Source organism: Vulpes vulpes, chromosome 6, assembly GCF_048418805.1.
Source record: "Vulpes vulpes isolate BD-2025 chromosome 6, VulVul3, whole genome shotgun sequence".
In the NCBI taxonomy this organism is placed as follows: domain Eukaryota; kingdom Metazoa; phylum Chordata; class Mammalia; order Carnivora; family Canidae; genus Vulpes; species Vulpes vulpes.
The window spans coordinates 110852342-110867656 of record NC_132785.1 but is presented as its reverse complement, the minus strand read 5'-3'; the positions used below and the strand labels follow the sequence as shown (position 1 = coordinate 110867656).

The window sequence follows — 15315 nt, the reverse complement described above, 5'->3', positions numbered from 1 at the left end:
ATGATTTTTAGTACATATGTGTTATGTTTATGGTTTTCTTGATTATACCTTTCCATTATTGCTTTAGTTAAGAGTCTTTTTTTCTGGATGTTTCATGTATGGTGGACAGCCTACAGGCAGGTGAACCGAATGTCTTATTAGTTTGATTACCGCCCCCCCCTTCTTGTAATGTGTTTTGTGCTGATGTGCTTTTTAATCTTGACTGCAAAAAAATTTCTTTAGCCTTTTTTTCTTTTGCATTTTTTTAAAATTTTTATTTATTTATGATAGTCACAGAGAGAGAAAGAGAGAGGCAGAGACAGAGGCAGAGGGAGAAGCAGGCTCCATGCACCGGGAGCCCGATGTGGGATTCAATCCCAGGTCTCCCGGATCGCACCCTGGGCCAAAGGCAGGCGCCAAACCGCTGCGCCACCCGGGGATCCCCTCTTTTGCATTTTCTTGAAAAAAAAATTACTTTTCAAGCTAACATATCTTGGTCTTTGGAGTATTTAAATATTCCCTTGATTAATAATACTAGCACCATTACACTCTTGTCTGTTTAATGTGAGCAAACTGACAACTTTTTTTTAACTTGGAGAGAATGATAAGCTAATATTTTTCTTGATTGCCTAGTTGACACTAATTCTTAGAACGAATGAAAGGCCTCTTAAGAGCCCTCTTGCTCGGTGAATCCAAGATATGAAATACACTGAAAGAGTTTGTAGCCTATGTTTTGTTTAGTGTTAATTAGATCTCCAATGTAGTTGAGTCAAAGGTATTATTATTATTACTTTTGGGTCAAAGGTATTAGATGTGGGTTCTAGAAATGTCCTACTATTAATTGTGTAATTACTCTAACTTGTTTAAGCCCTCTGTTACAGGGTACTTACTGTTGAAAGAGCAAAAAGCATACTGTGTATTTTCATTCATTCAACAAATACTTATTGAGCTCCTATAAGGTACCGCTTTCTGTGATACTAATAGTATTAAAAGGAAACATTATGAGTATTTACTATCTGTTAGCACTTAATACTATCCTGAGTGCTAGGTGTAGGATAATGAGCAAAGTAAGCCTGGTGCTTTCCCTTCTGGAACATTATACATGTATAAGATGGTGATACTATTATTTTTATTTGAATCATGTCAGAAATAAAATTTGGCATCAGTAGTTGAGTAACAAGTGATTTTCTTCTCTCTGAATTCTAAGACTTTGTCAACTATCAGATTTGCATATCAGTTGGCCTATACATTTCTCACCCTGAATGATCAGAGTGACCTGTGTTTTGACTGAGACTCTTTTCCAAAAGTTATTTCATAGTTGAGTCTCAGTTCCTTAAAATGCAATTAATTTAAAGTGACACTGCGATAGAATCACAATATTTAAAAGCAAACTAATGATTTAACTTCCTCCTTCCTAGACAGTCCAACCAACTATATGAAAATACTTGGTTGTGCTGGTTTGGGTGTGTCTCAGATCAAGGCGGATATCTTTTAAAGAGATCCACCCACAGCATTCCTGACATATAAATCTGTCACACGTTTGTTAGAAACTTAGAGCTCTGAAAATTGCCTTTTTATTAGTATGTTCTATTGAGAGAAAACAATTTCAGAGCTAAAGAGAGTTGGTTACTGGAATTAAAGATAGAATTTAGATAGATGGAATTAAAGATAATAGTGTTTTTTTTTATAATATTGTTTAAAAGAGATGATCAGAATATTATTTTTGTTGTGTTTTTAGTGTCTGATTTTGTTTTGTCCAGCTTAATAGCTTGTGTATATGCTGTATTGCTAATTTTTAAACAATCTCTCATCTTCAGTTATTGGCTCATTTCTAGCTATTCTGTTCTAAACACATTGCAGCCTTGCTCATGCATAAAAGTTTAAGTAGTAAACATTGATACAGACTTCTATTCCTTTGAGTAAGAAATTGTTGAAGACCTACATCAATTTTACAAATAGTTTTCAGGAGTTCTTTAGCTCATCAAATTGAAGCAGTGCCAACAGATTCCAAGTATCATGCCTATCTGAAAGAAAGCCTTTCCTTTGTCAAGAATAACTTTCTTTTCCAGCTGTTCTAACTTGCAGTATTCAGGTAGCTTTCCCAAAAGTAATATTATTGGGATATAATATTAAAAAATATATTTAACTTTTGGATCAAGTTGTCTGAGAGGCCAGGAAGGAATCTTATTCTTTTGGGGCTTTTCATAACTCTAGTGCAGTGCTCAAATTGAAAATGTATTCCTAGTAAATTGTGAATGAGCATCCTCACTGCAGTTGGCTGTTTCAAAGTTAAGATTAAAATTATTACACAAACTTCTCTGATGAGATTTTTCTATAAAACAAGATTTCCATTAAGATTGGCCAAAACATAGAGAGCTTTAAACTATGAGATCAAAAGTGCAGTATGGCTGTATATTCAGGTATCCAAAGGATGAAATCAGGGATAATCTTAGAGTGGAAATGGATACTTAAGGCAAGATGAAGGGGGACAGAACGATTTCATGACAGATCACTCTTAACTGTTTTTCTTCTTATGTTGCATGCCACTTTCTACTTCTGTAGAGTGCTGGACCACTCTTACGCAAGCATTTTACTTTTGCGCATAATTTATTTGTGTTACCACAACAAAGGCTGTTAATAAACCACGTATTTCCATGGGGCCTGGTGCTGGTTATTATTTGGCATACAAGGGCTGGTGGCTTTAAGACTATAGAGCAGGAAAAAAAAAACTGTATAGCAGGAAAACAAATATTTTAGTTTATCCTAGGACTGATTCACTTTTGCTACTTCATTTGTAAGCTAATTTAATACTTCTCAAGATAGGCTTTTTTTTTTTAATTCTATTTTTTTTTTTTAAGATTTTTAAAATTTATTCATTCATGAGAGCCAGAGGGAGAGAGAGAGAGAGAGAGGCAGAGACACAGGCAGAGGGAGAAGCAGGCTCCACGCAGGGAGCCCGACGACGTGGGACTTGATCCTGAGACTCCAGGATCACACCCTGGGTTGAAGGCTGCACTAAACTGCTGAGCCACCCAGGCTGCACCCCCCCTTTTTTAAAATTCTTTTTTTTTTTTTTTTTTTGGCTTTTCTTCATTCATTTTTTTATTTGCTTTATTAGAACAAAGGAAATTATATATACTCCAACTATAGTGTTTCAGGATCTGTTTCATAAAACCAAATAATGATAGAAATGAATGTTAAGCATTGTTCTTAGGTATTTCCTTCTGTTTTTCTTTGCAGTTTATCTAAAGTATAGATATAACTTATAATATTTCTTTTTCCTTTTTAAGATTATGTATTTATTTATTCATGAGAGACACAACGGCAGAGACAGAGGCAGAGGGAGAAGCAGGCTCCCTGTAGAGAGCCTGATGGGGAACTCCGGGATCACACCCTTAGCCTTCTTAGCCGAAGGCAGACACTCACCACTGAGCCCAGGCATCCCTAACTTAAAAGGTTTCTGTGTTTTTGTTTTGTTTTATATAAGATTTCTGTTTTTTTTTTTTTTTTAATTATGCCTTGTTTAGATCTTAGTGGATTTTTTTGACTATTAGAGAATTCTGAAGTTATATACATCTGTTAGGAATTAGATTTTAAGTAGTAACCTTTTTCTTGGGATCGGAATAAATGTTTTTAACTTCCTTTTTAGATCCATCATGTTACACAAAATGGAGGACTTTACAAGAGACCATTTAATGAAGCTTTTGAAGAAACACCAATGCTGGTCGCTGTGCTTACTTATGTGGGATATGGTGTACTCACTCTCTTTGGATATCTTCGAGATTTCTTAAGGCATTGGAGAATTGAAAAGTGTCATCATGCAACAGAAAGAAAAGAACAACAGGTAATTATTAAGAGTCTTTGATTCTGTAAATGGAAGCCTTTTATAGACATTCTGGTATTCTCTCTCTCTCTTTTTTTTTTTAGAAATTTGGATACATCTTAAAATAAAAATATTCCAGATGCAGTTAAATGAAAGCATTTCACAAAGAAAGTGGAAAACAAGATTAAGGCATGGAGAAATCAAAGCATTTAACATACTTCTTTATTTTTTTATTTTTTAAAGATTTATTTATTTTAAAGATTTATTTATTGTGTGCTCATGCATGTGCTCATGCATGCATGGGCAGAGGGAGAGGGAGGAAGAGAATCTCAAGCAGACCCCCTGCTGAGCACAGAGCCCTTTGTGGGGGTTATTGGACTCTGTCCCAGGACCTGGAGGTCATGACCTGAGCCAAAACTAAGAGTTGGGCACTCAATCAACTGAGCCACCCCGATGCCCCCACATTGAACATATTTCTAATTTAATTGTCACAAGAGTCTATTCCTGTTTGATGAATGAGAAAGCGAAAATTCACAAGTTAAAATAACATTTCCTGAGTTGCTTAGTGTCAGAGCTGGGATACAGACATGGGTCTGTCAAATGCCAGAAGCCATGTTCTTTATTTTGTGGTATTGTGCTATATCCTAAGTTCTGGCTCTGATCTTCTGAGAAGATAAAGTTCTGGAGAACTCATGATGTGTTTTATTATAGACACATGATATATAGATGTTTGGCTCACAGATCAGCTCCTTTCCCCAAACAAGCCTGAAAACAAAATATGGCTGAGCTCTCTGTTCATGGAAAAAAAAAAAAGGCAAAAATCAGTCTTGTTTTAGTAATTATAAACAGAGATGGTAATGGTTGTCTTGGGGGGGGGGGGCGGGGTGGAACCTCACTTCACTTTTTTCTGTATACTCCTTTGCACCTCTAGAGTCTGTACAGTATACATTCTGTTCTCAAGAATAAATAAAATTAGAGTGAAATGCCTGGTTTTTCTAAAAACAAACTTGTTTGTTCTTGGCATGTGAAGTATGGAGAGGTTATCTTCTAGCCCAAGGAATACACTAAAGAAGGGCTTCAGAAGTTTTTTTGGTCCATAATACCTCTCATTTTTGTGGGGTGTTAGAGAGGCAGGCTTGGTGGCAGTAAGGTCACCACTGAGAGAGGAGCCATTAGATACTGGAATGGATGGTGGTCCTATGGGAGAGAAGGGAGCATCTAGAAAACATGGGGAAAGAAAAGACCTTGTTCAAGGTCCTTTGCTAGAAAGCCAAAACCAGTCAGTGTGGGAATCAAAGATTCTGGTTCTTGGAGAACCCAGAATCCAGGCTCTCTTCTCTCTCATCTCAGCCATTCTGTACCCTTTCCAGCCCCAGCCCCAGCCCCAGCACCACAAGTTGGTCCTCTTTCTTATTGCCCTGAAATACCTACAAGCTGTCTCATCAAGAAGGTATTTCTTGAATACCAAACGCAAGCAAAGCCCTGTATTCAGAACTTGGTCCAGTAGGCCAAACTAGTTTTCATCATTGAAATTTTTTGCTTCTCTTATTTTTCTACCCTTGTACATCCCAAATAGACTCTGTGGCTAGAGTGTATCAACAGTATGTTGATTTTGTCATCTCTCAGGTATGGCTTACTTATTATAAGTTATAGGTTACTGTATGCTTATGGGGTTGTATGGAATTACAGTTACTGGTTTACAGGCCAGTCTTCCTGTCAGACTGAGTTGATGGTGGTTGTGACTGATGGGAACTAAAATTTTATTCACATATTCAAATTAGAAAATCCTTATTTATAGGGACCTCTCCTAGTGTGGACACACTGTAGAGACCTACTAACATGGGAAGGTGGGAGCCAGGGGTGCTAATTGTGATGTGGAGAGCATTCCTGGCTGAGGGGATAGTGTAGGCAAAGGCATTAGGGATGTTTGGGAGAACCTGGAATGTAGGTGTATGAGAGATTGTGTTTTGAATGTCAGATGAAGAAGTTTGGCAGGCAGTGAGGAGTCTGGGCAGTTTTTGAGCAGGGGTGTGACAGGAGAGTTTTCATAGCTGGTGTTCTGTCAAAGTGGGATGAAGAATGAATGAAACAATGGAGTTGCATCCAAATTACTTTATTAAAGAGTATGTTATGTCGGAACTTGTTTTATGCTTCCAGAAGGTGAATTGATTCCTGAGTTATTGGGGCTGCCTGTGTTCTTGACTTTTGTGTTCAAGTATGGAACATATGGATTTTATTCTTAAGTAGCTTCTAAAGTTGTTGAGAAAACATAACTCTTCAAATCTAACAGGTCTTTGCAAAGCTCTCTACAGGTAAATAGTGTTTGAATTGTGGCAGATGCAGAACTGAGTAGCATCTAGTTAATCAGGAAATAATTCTCGGAGGAAGTAATAGGAGGAAATATGTGGGATAGTGGGGGATATTTGCTTCTACAGTTTGTTTAGAAGACTATTTTATTCAAATTCATTTCAATAGGATTTTCACAGTAGATAACATTAACAGTTAAGCCAGCTGAATTCTACCATTTTCTTATAAAAATTCAGCTTTCAGAGGGAAGGAAGCTCACTCAGTCTTGTGATAGAGCATGTTTGTTTTCTGTTGCTGGATTAAATGTAGTGAGAGGAATATGCAAATTTTAAGGTGTTACACTGGGAGAGATGAGGGAAAGTGCTTGCTTAGGATCATAAAATGCAAATATAATGTTGCCACTTCCTCATTTCACTGAATGAATGGTGTTTATAACACATCCTTACTTTCTTCCTCGTTCCATTATAAAAGAGAGTCCATTTTAACTATTTATGCTGGTTCTTCATATGTTGATTTGGGTAGAACTGAATCCCATGGTCCCACTATAAAGATAAGTTAGGAGTGCCTGGTGGCTCAGTTTAAGTGCCTGCCTTTGGCTTTGTTCATGGTCCTGGGGTCCTGACCCCCCCCCCCCCCCCGCACCCCCCATCACATTGGGCTCCCTGTTCTGCAGGGGGTCTGCTTCTCTCTCTCCCTCTGCCCCTCCCCCCAACTCCAGCACTTGCGCTCTCTCTCAAATAAAATCTTTTTTTTTTTTTTAATTTTTTTTTTTTATTATTTATTTATGATAGTCACAGAGAGAGAGAGAGAGAGGCAGAGACACAGGCAGAGGGAGAAGCAGGCTCCATGCACCGGGAGCCCGATGTGGGATTCGATCCCGGGTCTCCAGGATCGCGCCCTGGGCCAAAGGCAGGCGCCGAACCGCTGCGCCACCCAGGGATCCCCTCAAATAAAATCTTTTAAGAAAATAAAGCTAACAATAAGTTAGCAAAAAATTTAAAAACTTAAAAAATAAAGATGAATTAGCCTGAGTTCTATGTAAATTGCAAAAAATTCTTTGAATTTTTTACTACTTGATCCTCTGTTATTAATGTTGTTTTGGATGAGAATGTTGTTTTTTCCAGTCTGTGGTCTGTTTCTTTTTTATGTGAGGTGAAACTAGTACTCCAGAAACATGTATGTGATTAGATAAAGCAAAAGGTTGAATTTAAAATGTTCTAATCTAGATAGGAAATAACTAGAAGTCTAAGGAGCAAATTATGGTATGTAGTTAGCATGCACTTACTAAGCTTAAAGTTTTGCCTCTACAGGTTTGTTCATGGTCCCATATTCAAAAATGGGAGGGGTAGGTTATTGGGAAGGGACATTATTTTATCCATCTCCTGATATGTTTAATTTTCAAGATACAAAAGAAGGAAACTGAAGTATATTAATAGGAATTTCTGGAAGGATTTTATTCTTAATCTCCTTCAAAAAGTAGTCTAAGAATATTCTGATTAATTGTCATTTTAGCAATATCTTTGGACACTATTAACGTAGTACAGTTACTTGATACAGAAGCTGATGGATTATCAGTTGGTTTGTCTTTTTTAGTTCTGGGGATTTACAAAGAGCTCTATTTACCATTGTTTTGTGGTGTGTTTGGAGACCTGGACAGCAGACCTCTATTTTTTTAATAGCCTCATTGAGATATAATTTATATATCATAAAGGTCACCTGTTTAAAATGTATAATTCAGTTGTTTTTAGTGTTACAGTTGGCCCTTGAAAAATGTGGAGGTTAGGGGTGCTGACCCCTTCCCCCATGCTGTTGAAAATTTGTATATAAGTTTTGACTCCCCTAAAACTTAACTAACATCCTGATTGACCTGAAGCCTTGCTGATAACATAAACAACACATATTTTTTAAGTTATATATATTATATACTGTATTCTTACAATAAAGCAAGCTAGAGAAAAGAAAATGTTATTGAGAAAATTATAAGGAAAATACATGTATAATAATGTAACTGTAGTTATTGGAAAAAAATCTATATGTAGGTGGATCTGCACAGTTCAAACATATGTTCAGGGTCAACTGTATTTTCTTTTTTTGTTTTTTTGAAGATTTTATTTGAGAGAGAGTTTGAGAGACAGAGCAGGAGCATGGTGAGGGACAGAAGCACGTCCCCCACTGAGCAGGACACCACCTCCCACCCTCACCCCCACTCCACCCTACCCATATGGGGCTGCATCCCAGGACCCCAGGATCATGACCTGAGTATAAGGCAGATGCTTAACCAACTGAGCCACCCAGACACCCCGGGTCAACAATATTTTCACGAGTGTGTACAACCAGCACCATAATCTAATTTTATAACATTTATATCACCTGAAAAAGAAACCCTATACCCATTATCAGTCAGTCATTACTCCCCCTCATCACCCTAGGCAACTACTACTCTACTCTCTGTCTCTAGATGTTTCATATAAACGGGATCATACAGAGTGTGATCTTTTGTGTCTGATACTTCTAATTTGGCATAATGTTTTGAGGTTTGTCCGCGTTATAGTAGATTTCAGTAATTCATTCCTTCTTAGTGCTGAATCATATTCCATTGCATAGAACAGTCATCTGTTTTTTTGTTTTTTTTTTTGAAGATTTCATTTATGTATTCATGAGAGACACAGAGAGAGGCAGAGACACAGGCAGAGGGAGAAGCAGGCTCCTCACATGGAACCTGATGTGGGACTCGATCTCCAAACTGAGATCACACCCTATTTTTATTTACTCTAGTGAGTTCTTACTGGTACAAAGTTGTATCCCAAATAAACCTTTTTAAAGAGTTTTATAGTAGATAACAACTATATCCTTTTGCACTGGTGACATAAGTAGATCTGCAAAAGTTTCCCTGTCATCTATGGGGCTTTGGGGCTTTTTTTGTTTGGAGCAACCGTGTAGCTTATTTTTAGCAAGGCTTTTTTTTGGGCGGGGAGGGGCTTTTAAATCTTTAGGCTTCTATCTTTTCAGCTTTTCTATGCATTTAGCAATTTGGGTTATTATTATTATTATTACTACTGAGAATATGTAAGTTTAAAGATGTGGTGCTCTGTCTGATATCCTAAGTCATTCCAAGTTTAAATTGAGTACCATTAGGGTCCTAAACTGGTAAACTGATTTAAAATATTTATCAAGGGACGCCTGGGTGGCTCAGCGGTTGAGCGGCTGCCTTTGGCCCAGGGCATGATTCTAGGATCTGGGATCGAGTCCCACATCGGGGTCCTCGCAGAGAGCCTGCTTCTCCCTCTGCTATGTTTCTGCCTCTCTCTCTCTCTCTCTCTCTCTCTCTCTCTGTGTGTGTGTGTGTCTCTCATGAGTAAATAAAATCTTTAAAAAAAATAGAAATTTATTAAAAAAATAAAATGTTTATCAAAATGAAGAAATAAAGTTTAAAAAATAATAGAATTTATAGGTTCTTTAAAAAAAAAGATTTATTTATTTATGATAGACACAGAGAGGCAGAGACACAGGAGGAGAGAGAAGTAGGCCCATGCTGGGAGCCTGACGTGGGACTTGATCCCGGGACTCCAGGATTGCGCCCTGGGCCAAAGGCAGATGCTAAACCGCTGAGCCACCCCGGGATCCCCGAATTTATGGATTCTTAAAGGCTACCCATAAACCCTCAACAGTTTTTAGACCCCCCCCCCCCAAAAAAAAGTTCTTAGACCCCAGGTTAAGAAATTTTATTGATGTTTCCTTACAAGCTATCTTTTGTTTTTATATATGTTTCTTATGAAAGCATTTTGAAAATACCATGACAACTTTGGTAGTAAATAACTGAAAATGTAAAACAGAGCAATTCGCTCTACTTAAATCTGGCCATCCAGTGGAGCTTGTTAGAGACAGCATGTGATGACTGGTCCGTACTCTTGCTCTTACTTACTACACATTCAGTTTTGACCATTGGGAGTCTGGTAAATCAGTTTTGCATCCATTTGTCCTGTACCAGATCATTCCCAGTAACATAGACATGTTTTTTTTTTTTTTTTCCCATCTTGAAAACGAGCTTTCTCTTGATCCTTTCTCCTCCATCTACTGCTCTGTTTTTTTCTAACTTTTTTTTTTTTTTTTTAAAGTAAGGTCTATACCCACTGTGGGCTTGAACTCCCAACCCCAAGATCAGAGGTCCCATGTTCTACTGACTGAACCAGCCAGGAACCCCTCTTTCCTCCTAGAGTAAAATTCTCTGATAGAGCTGCTTCTGGTGTCTTGCACCCCATTCTTTATTGAACTCACTCCAGTCAGGATTTTGCCCCTACCACTTCAACTAAAACAATTTTTCTCAGGATCACCCCTGACACCTGTGTTGCAAAATCTCATATTCCTTACTTGGTCTTTACTTTGTTTAGCCTGCCAGCAGCATTTGACACAATCGATCATTCTCCTTCTGGAAGCACTTTGCTTACTTAGTTTTCAGGCATTGTAATTGCCTGGTTTTTGTCCTGCCTCTGTTTTCTTTCATTCCCTCTTGCTAGATCCTTCTCATCAGCCCAACTTCTAAATGTAGATATGGATGTGACATTGGCTTCATCCTTAGTCCTCATTTCGTGTATACGCATTCCTTTGGGGATTTCATCCATTATCGTGGCTTTTGGTACCTCTGTATGCTGATAAGTTCCAAATTTATATCTTTAGCACTGACTTCCTCATTGAATTCTACATAACTGCCCATTTGACATCTCCACACAGGCATCTCAAACTTTGTCCAAAACTAAGCTGACGTTCATTGCCTCCTGACCAGCTGGCTAGCTTCCTGATCTCTATGGATGACAATTCTTTTCTGCCGTTGCTTAGGCTGAAAACCATAGTGATATCCTTGACTCTTCTTTCTGTCACACACCATGTGTAACCCATCAGGAAATCAAGATTCAGCTACTTATCAACCTCCATTATCACCTAGACATCATCTCCTGCTTAGTGTCTTGCTCATCTGCTCCTGTCACACTGGCCTTTTACCGATCCTTGAACACAAGTACACTCTTGCCCCAACTGCTGTTGCACTGTTTACCTGTCAGATGGTCAAATGGAAAGTTCTCTCCCTTCCTTTTCCTTTATTCTACTCTGGCCACCCTAGCTAAATTTTAGTATGGCTCCGGCAGTTTATCTCCCCCTTCCTTATTTGATTTTTGTTTCCATTAGTATTTTTCACTGTTTAACATACCTTATATTTTATATATTTGTCTCATGTAATATCTGTCTCTTCCACCAAAATATAAATTCCACAAGGGCAGAGATTATTGTTATCTTTTTGTTTACTGTTATATGCCAAGTGCCTAGAACAGTGCTTTGCATTTATTAGACTTTCAGTAAATGTTTAAGTTAATAATATGAGGAGTGGTGGTAATAACAATGAGTGTTGAGTCTTTTGAATTTAAGTATTCATAGCATTGTGTATGTGTGTACACATATGCACATACACACAGATGACTCAGTTTAAGATCTAAGAAAACAGGGGATCCCTGGGTGGCTTGGCGGTTTGGCGCCTGCCTTTGACCCAGGGCGCGATTCTGAAGTCCCGGGATTGAATCCCACGTCGGGCTCCCGGCGTGGAGCCTGCTTCTCCCTCTGCCTGTGTCTCTGCCTTTCTCTCTCTCTCTCTCTCTCTCTCTCTCTCCCCCTGTGTCTATCATGAATAAATAAATAAATCTTAAAAAAAAAAAACTAAGAAAACAGCTGTCTTTAATTTTGAAATGTCATTACGTGTCTTCAGTTTCAGTGATTGAGAGTTTTGAAGCATCCTGATCTTTGCCAGATACATAAGTACCTTAGCACCATCAGACAAAGTAGATTTTCTTGTGATCAGATCTTTACGCTAAGTAAATGGGATTCATATTGTTGAGTCAGGCACTCAACAAGCTGTGGCACATAAACCTTTCGGAAGAAATTGTAAGTCATGGAAATGTATGGGCATAGACTTTGGAATGAAAAGGCCTCGATCAGTTCCTGGCTCTGCCCCTGGCTTGTTCCTTAACTGGGAAAGCCATTTTGCCTTTCTGGAGTGGGAATAGTATCTTCTGTTAAGAAGGTGCAGGGATATTTATGAGCAGATATATGTAATGCTGGACATAAGTATCATAAGTACTCAAATGGGAACTCTTGCTGCTGTTGTGATTATCATCATATTTACACATCTATGTTGGGCCAGAATTGCTCTTAACAACCATGGACAATTGTTATAATAAAGTCAACTTCTCAAAGTGGTAGCACTCAGCCTTTTCCACTGTGATCCTTAAGTCTAGATTGGCACTAGAATAGGTGGTACCTATTTATTTTAAATAGTATAGAATGTTTTTTTAAAAGACTCAACCTCAACCAATAAAGGATATTTATTGGCTAATTATTAAGCTCCAGACTACTTTTGGTAAGGTCTTCAATGATCCTGAATTAACAAATTCATGAATTTGAATTTTTCTGTTTGAGGCTACTGGTAGAAGTCACTTACCTAGGGACTTCACACACAGCAGTCCAGGGTATAGTTTCAACTAGGTATTATTTTCTATTTATCATATATATCTGCTAGTATATGGGGTTTGTGGACAAGGTCTTCAGGAAACATGTGCATGAGGAGTACATCAAGTTCAAACAGTGCATGAAAGTTATTTGTATTTGACTCTATCATTGCCACTGACCCACCAGTTAAGTATATTTTGCCTGGGCAAGTATCCCTTTAGAGTGCTTGTTACATTGTATTGTAACTTCATTTGTGTGCCACTCCACTCCACTAAGAGATCTTGGGAGTGTAGAGGTTGTGTCTCACTCATTTTTATCCCCAGTGCCTAGATTAGTGCCTGGAAAGGACAGCTCAGTAAATGTTTGTTCAGTGACTGAGCAAACAAGTAGTAGGTCGGCCTTGACTGAAACCAGTTTGCAGTGACTAAACTGTGGAGGAGGAGGAGGGGGGTGGGTATGTGGAGTGGGATGGGGGCCAGGGTGGGAAGGGGGAGGGTAGCAGTAGCGGGGGTGTCACAGTTTGCAGAGAGAGCCCTCGTGTTCTTCATTATATCCCAGGTCTGGTAGAAGTATTTAGAAAAGAGTATTTGAATGAAATAAATGAAGAGACAAGTCCTCTAGTATAACCCTAAGTCCTTGAAAATTTAAACTGTATATTTTTGGAAAAAGACACTTACCCTTGTTGCATAGAACTGGAACCCTGAATAGTGATCCCTTTCCATCCCCATTCTTACTTCATTGCTAATAAGCAGCAGGGAGTTTGGATAGCTGCCTTTCAGCTCTCTCCACCAAACCTTCTAACTGCAGTCATACTGGTACCCTGGCCATGAGTCCCTCTCTTCTGCCATTCCATCCCACCTGCTTTTTGATCTCTAACATTGCTCACTGTGGCAACTTCTCCATCACTCTGTGCAAGTCTGTTCCCATCTCAGGAACTTCCTTGTTCTCCCATTGTAACAATGAGCTGAGCTGATGAGTTGAGCTGCCAGCTCCCTGATGTTGGCAGTCTCTTGCAAAGACTGGAGCCCCTCTCTCCCTTCCCAGCCACACCACTAGGTCACTGGTTCCCCAGAACTCTACCTAACTTTAGCCTGCAGCCTTTTTTCGATATTGGGGTTTGGTAAGACTTCTGGTAGGTGGGACCAGACTCGTAAGTGTTTTCTGATGTTTATATAATGTATACAAAAATAATACTCTTTGTTGCTACTAAAAATTTGTGATGGAGCCTTTCTCTTGGGGGTTTAATACCTTTAATATTAATGTGCAGTGTTTAGAAAAGTTATAAAGAAATAAAATTAAGAGTTAGTACTCTTTACCCTATTTGATATTAATAGAAAAGGATTGGCGACAACTGTTTTGGGTTTTTTTTGTTTTTGTTTTTGTTTGCTTTTTTCCTTTAGGCAAAGAAATGCATGGTGAATAGTAGCTAAGGAAAAGTCCCAAATTAGAATTTAGATGTCTTTGTTCTAGTTTTCATTCATTTGATATTCTTGTTAGAAGTGGAGACTATCAAAAAGGACACACCGGTTAAGTAGTAAGTTTCCAGTTGATAGACACATTATTTATGGATAATTTCTCTTAAGGAAATGTAAATGTTAGAATCAGTTTGAGAAGAGGGTGTCAGGTGCTGCACATTCCTAAGAGTACTTTCTGACTTTGCTCAGCTTGATGTAAGATTTTATCTACTGTGAGGCTTATTTAGTAGAGTCCAATGACATAGAATGTTATTAATTATAAAATTTTATGAAGTCTTATTTAGCAATGAAAGTCTTTCAAAATAAGGCTTAAACTTGAATGTTTCTGATTAGCTTATTTAACGTAAGTCCAGATCTCAGGGCTAGAAGTTTGGCAGTTTGCTAACTATAGTAAAACTATAGTAGTTTTCTTTTTGTTTGGTTTACCCCTTATCTTCAGGAGTCGAGTTCTAATGTGGTCTGATCGTGTTCTGAGCAGTGGTCATATTACATGGGACATGACATTATGCATTCATTTTAGCTCCACCCAGGCTTTTTTATAGACTTAAATTTAGTGTAACTTATTTCACAGAAGAAGAGAGGGCTTTAAGTCCCTAGTCATGAGAATTCATCATAAGAATTTTTTTTTTTTTTAACTCCCATCCAAGGAAAGAAACCTGAGATAGGTGTCTTTCTATATAAGCTGTCTTTTAGTATTTCTTGTTTATCATTTTTCTCTGGATGTTTTTCACTTGATCTTTAAAAATATGCAGTAGATGGAATTTTAATTTCAGAATTATTTTTCTTATTTGAAACTGGAATTACAGTGTTTTTTAATGGCATTTCCCAATATATTACTTGGGAGGCAGAAGAGAAGTCCTTTTGAGGTTATTGGGAAGGAAAATCATTTAAATGACAATTGTACAACTAAGTTTTATTTTTATGAGGCCCACTTTTTAAGTTAAATTCTTTGGTTTTATATTCATGTAGTCAGATAGTTATTTACAACCATTTCATATAGGTTAACTGTCAGGGCCAAGTGATGTTTACCTGATTAAGAGTTCTTTTACCTTTTTTTTTTTTTAATGATTTCTGTGCTCAGTATGGGGCTTGAACTCACAACCCTGAGATCAAGAGTTGCATACTCTACTGATTGAGCCAGCCATTGCCCCAAGTTGTTTTAACATAGAGAATTGATGCCTTTACAGATGTTTTCCTTATCAGTTAATTCAGTGTAATTGATCTCTCGTTCCCAAGCACTCT

At 38.0% G+C, this 15315-nt stretch overlaps 1 protein-coding gene across 4 annotated transcripts in view; it reads left to right on the top strand.

The window, feature by feature from the left end:
- The window catches only part of SPTLC2 (serine palmitoyltransferase long chain base subunit 2), a 110919-nt gene that overhangs the window by 21284 nt on the left and 74320 nt on the right, over positions 1-15315 (top strand). For all 4 annotated transcript variants that reach the window (XM_072762103.1, XM_025996431.2, XM_072762102.1 and 1 more), the window contains exon 2: positions 3629-3823. In XM_072762103.1, the coding sequence (XP_072618204.1) occupies positions 3629-3823 (195 nt within the window). The remainder of the gene's footprint in view (positions 1-3628; positions 3824-15315) is intronic.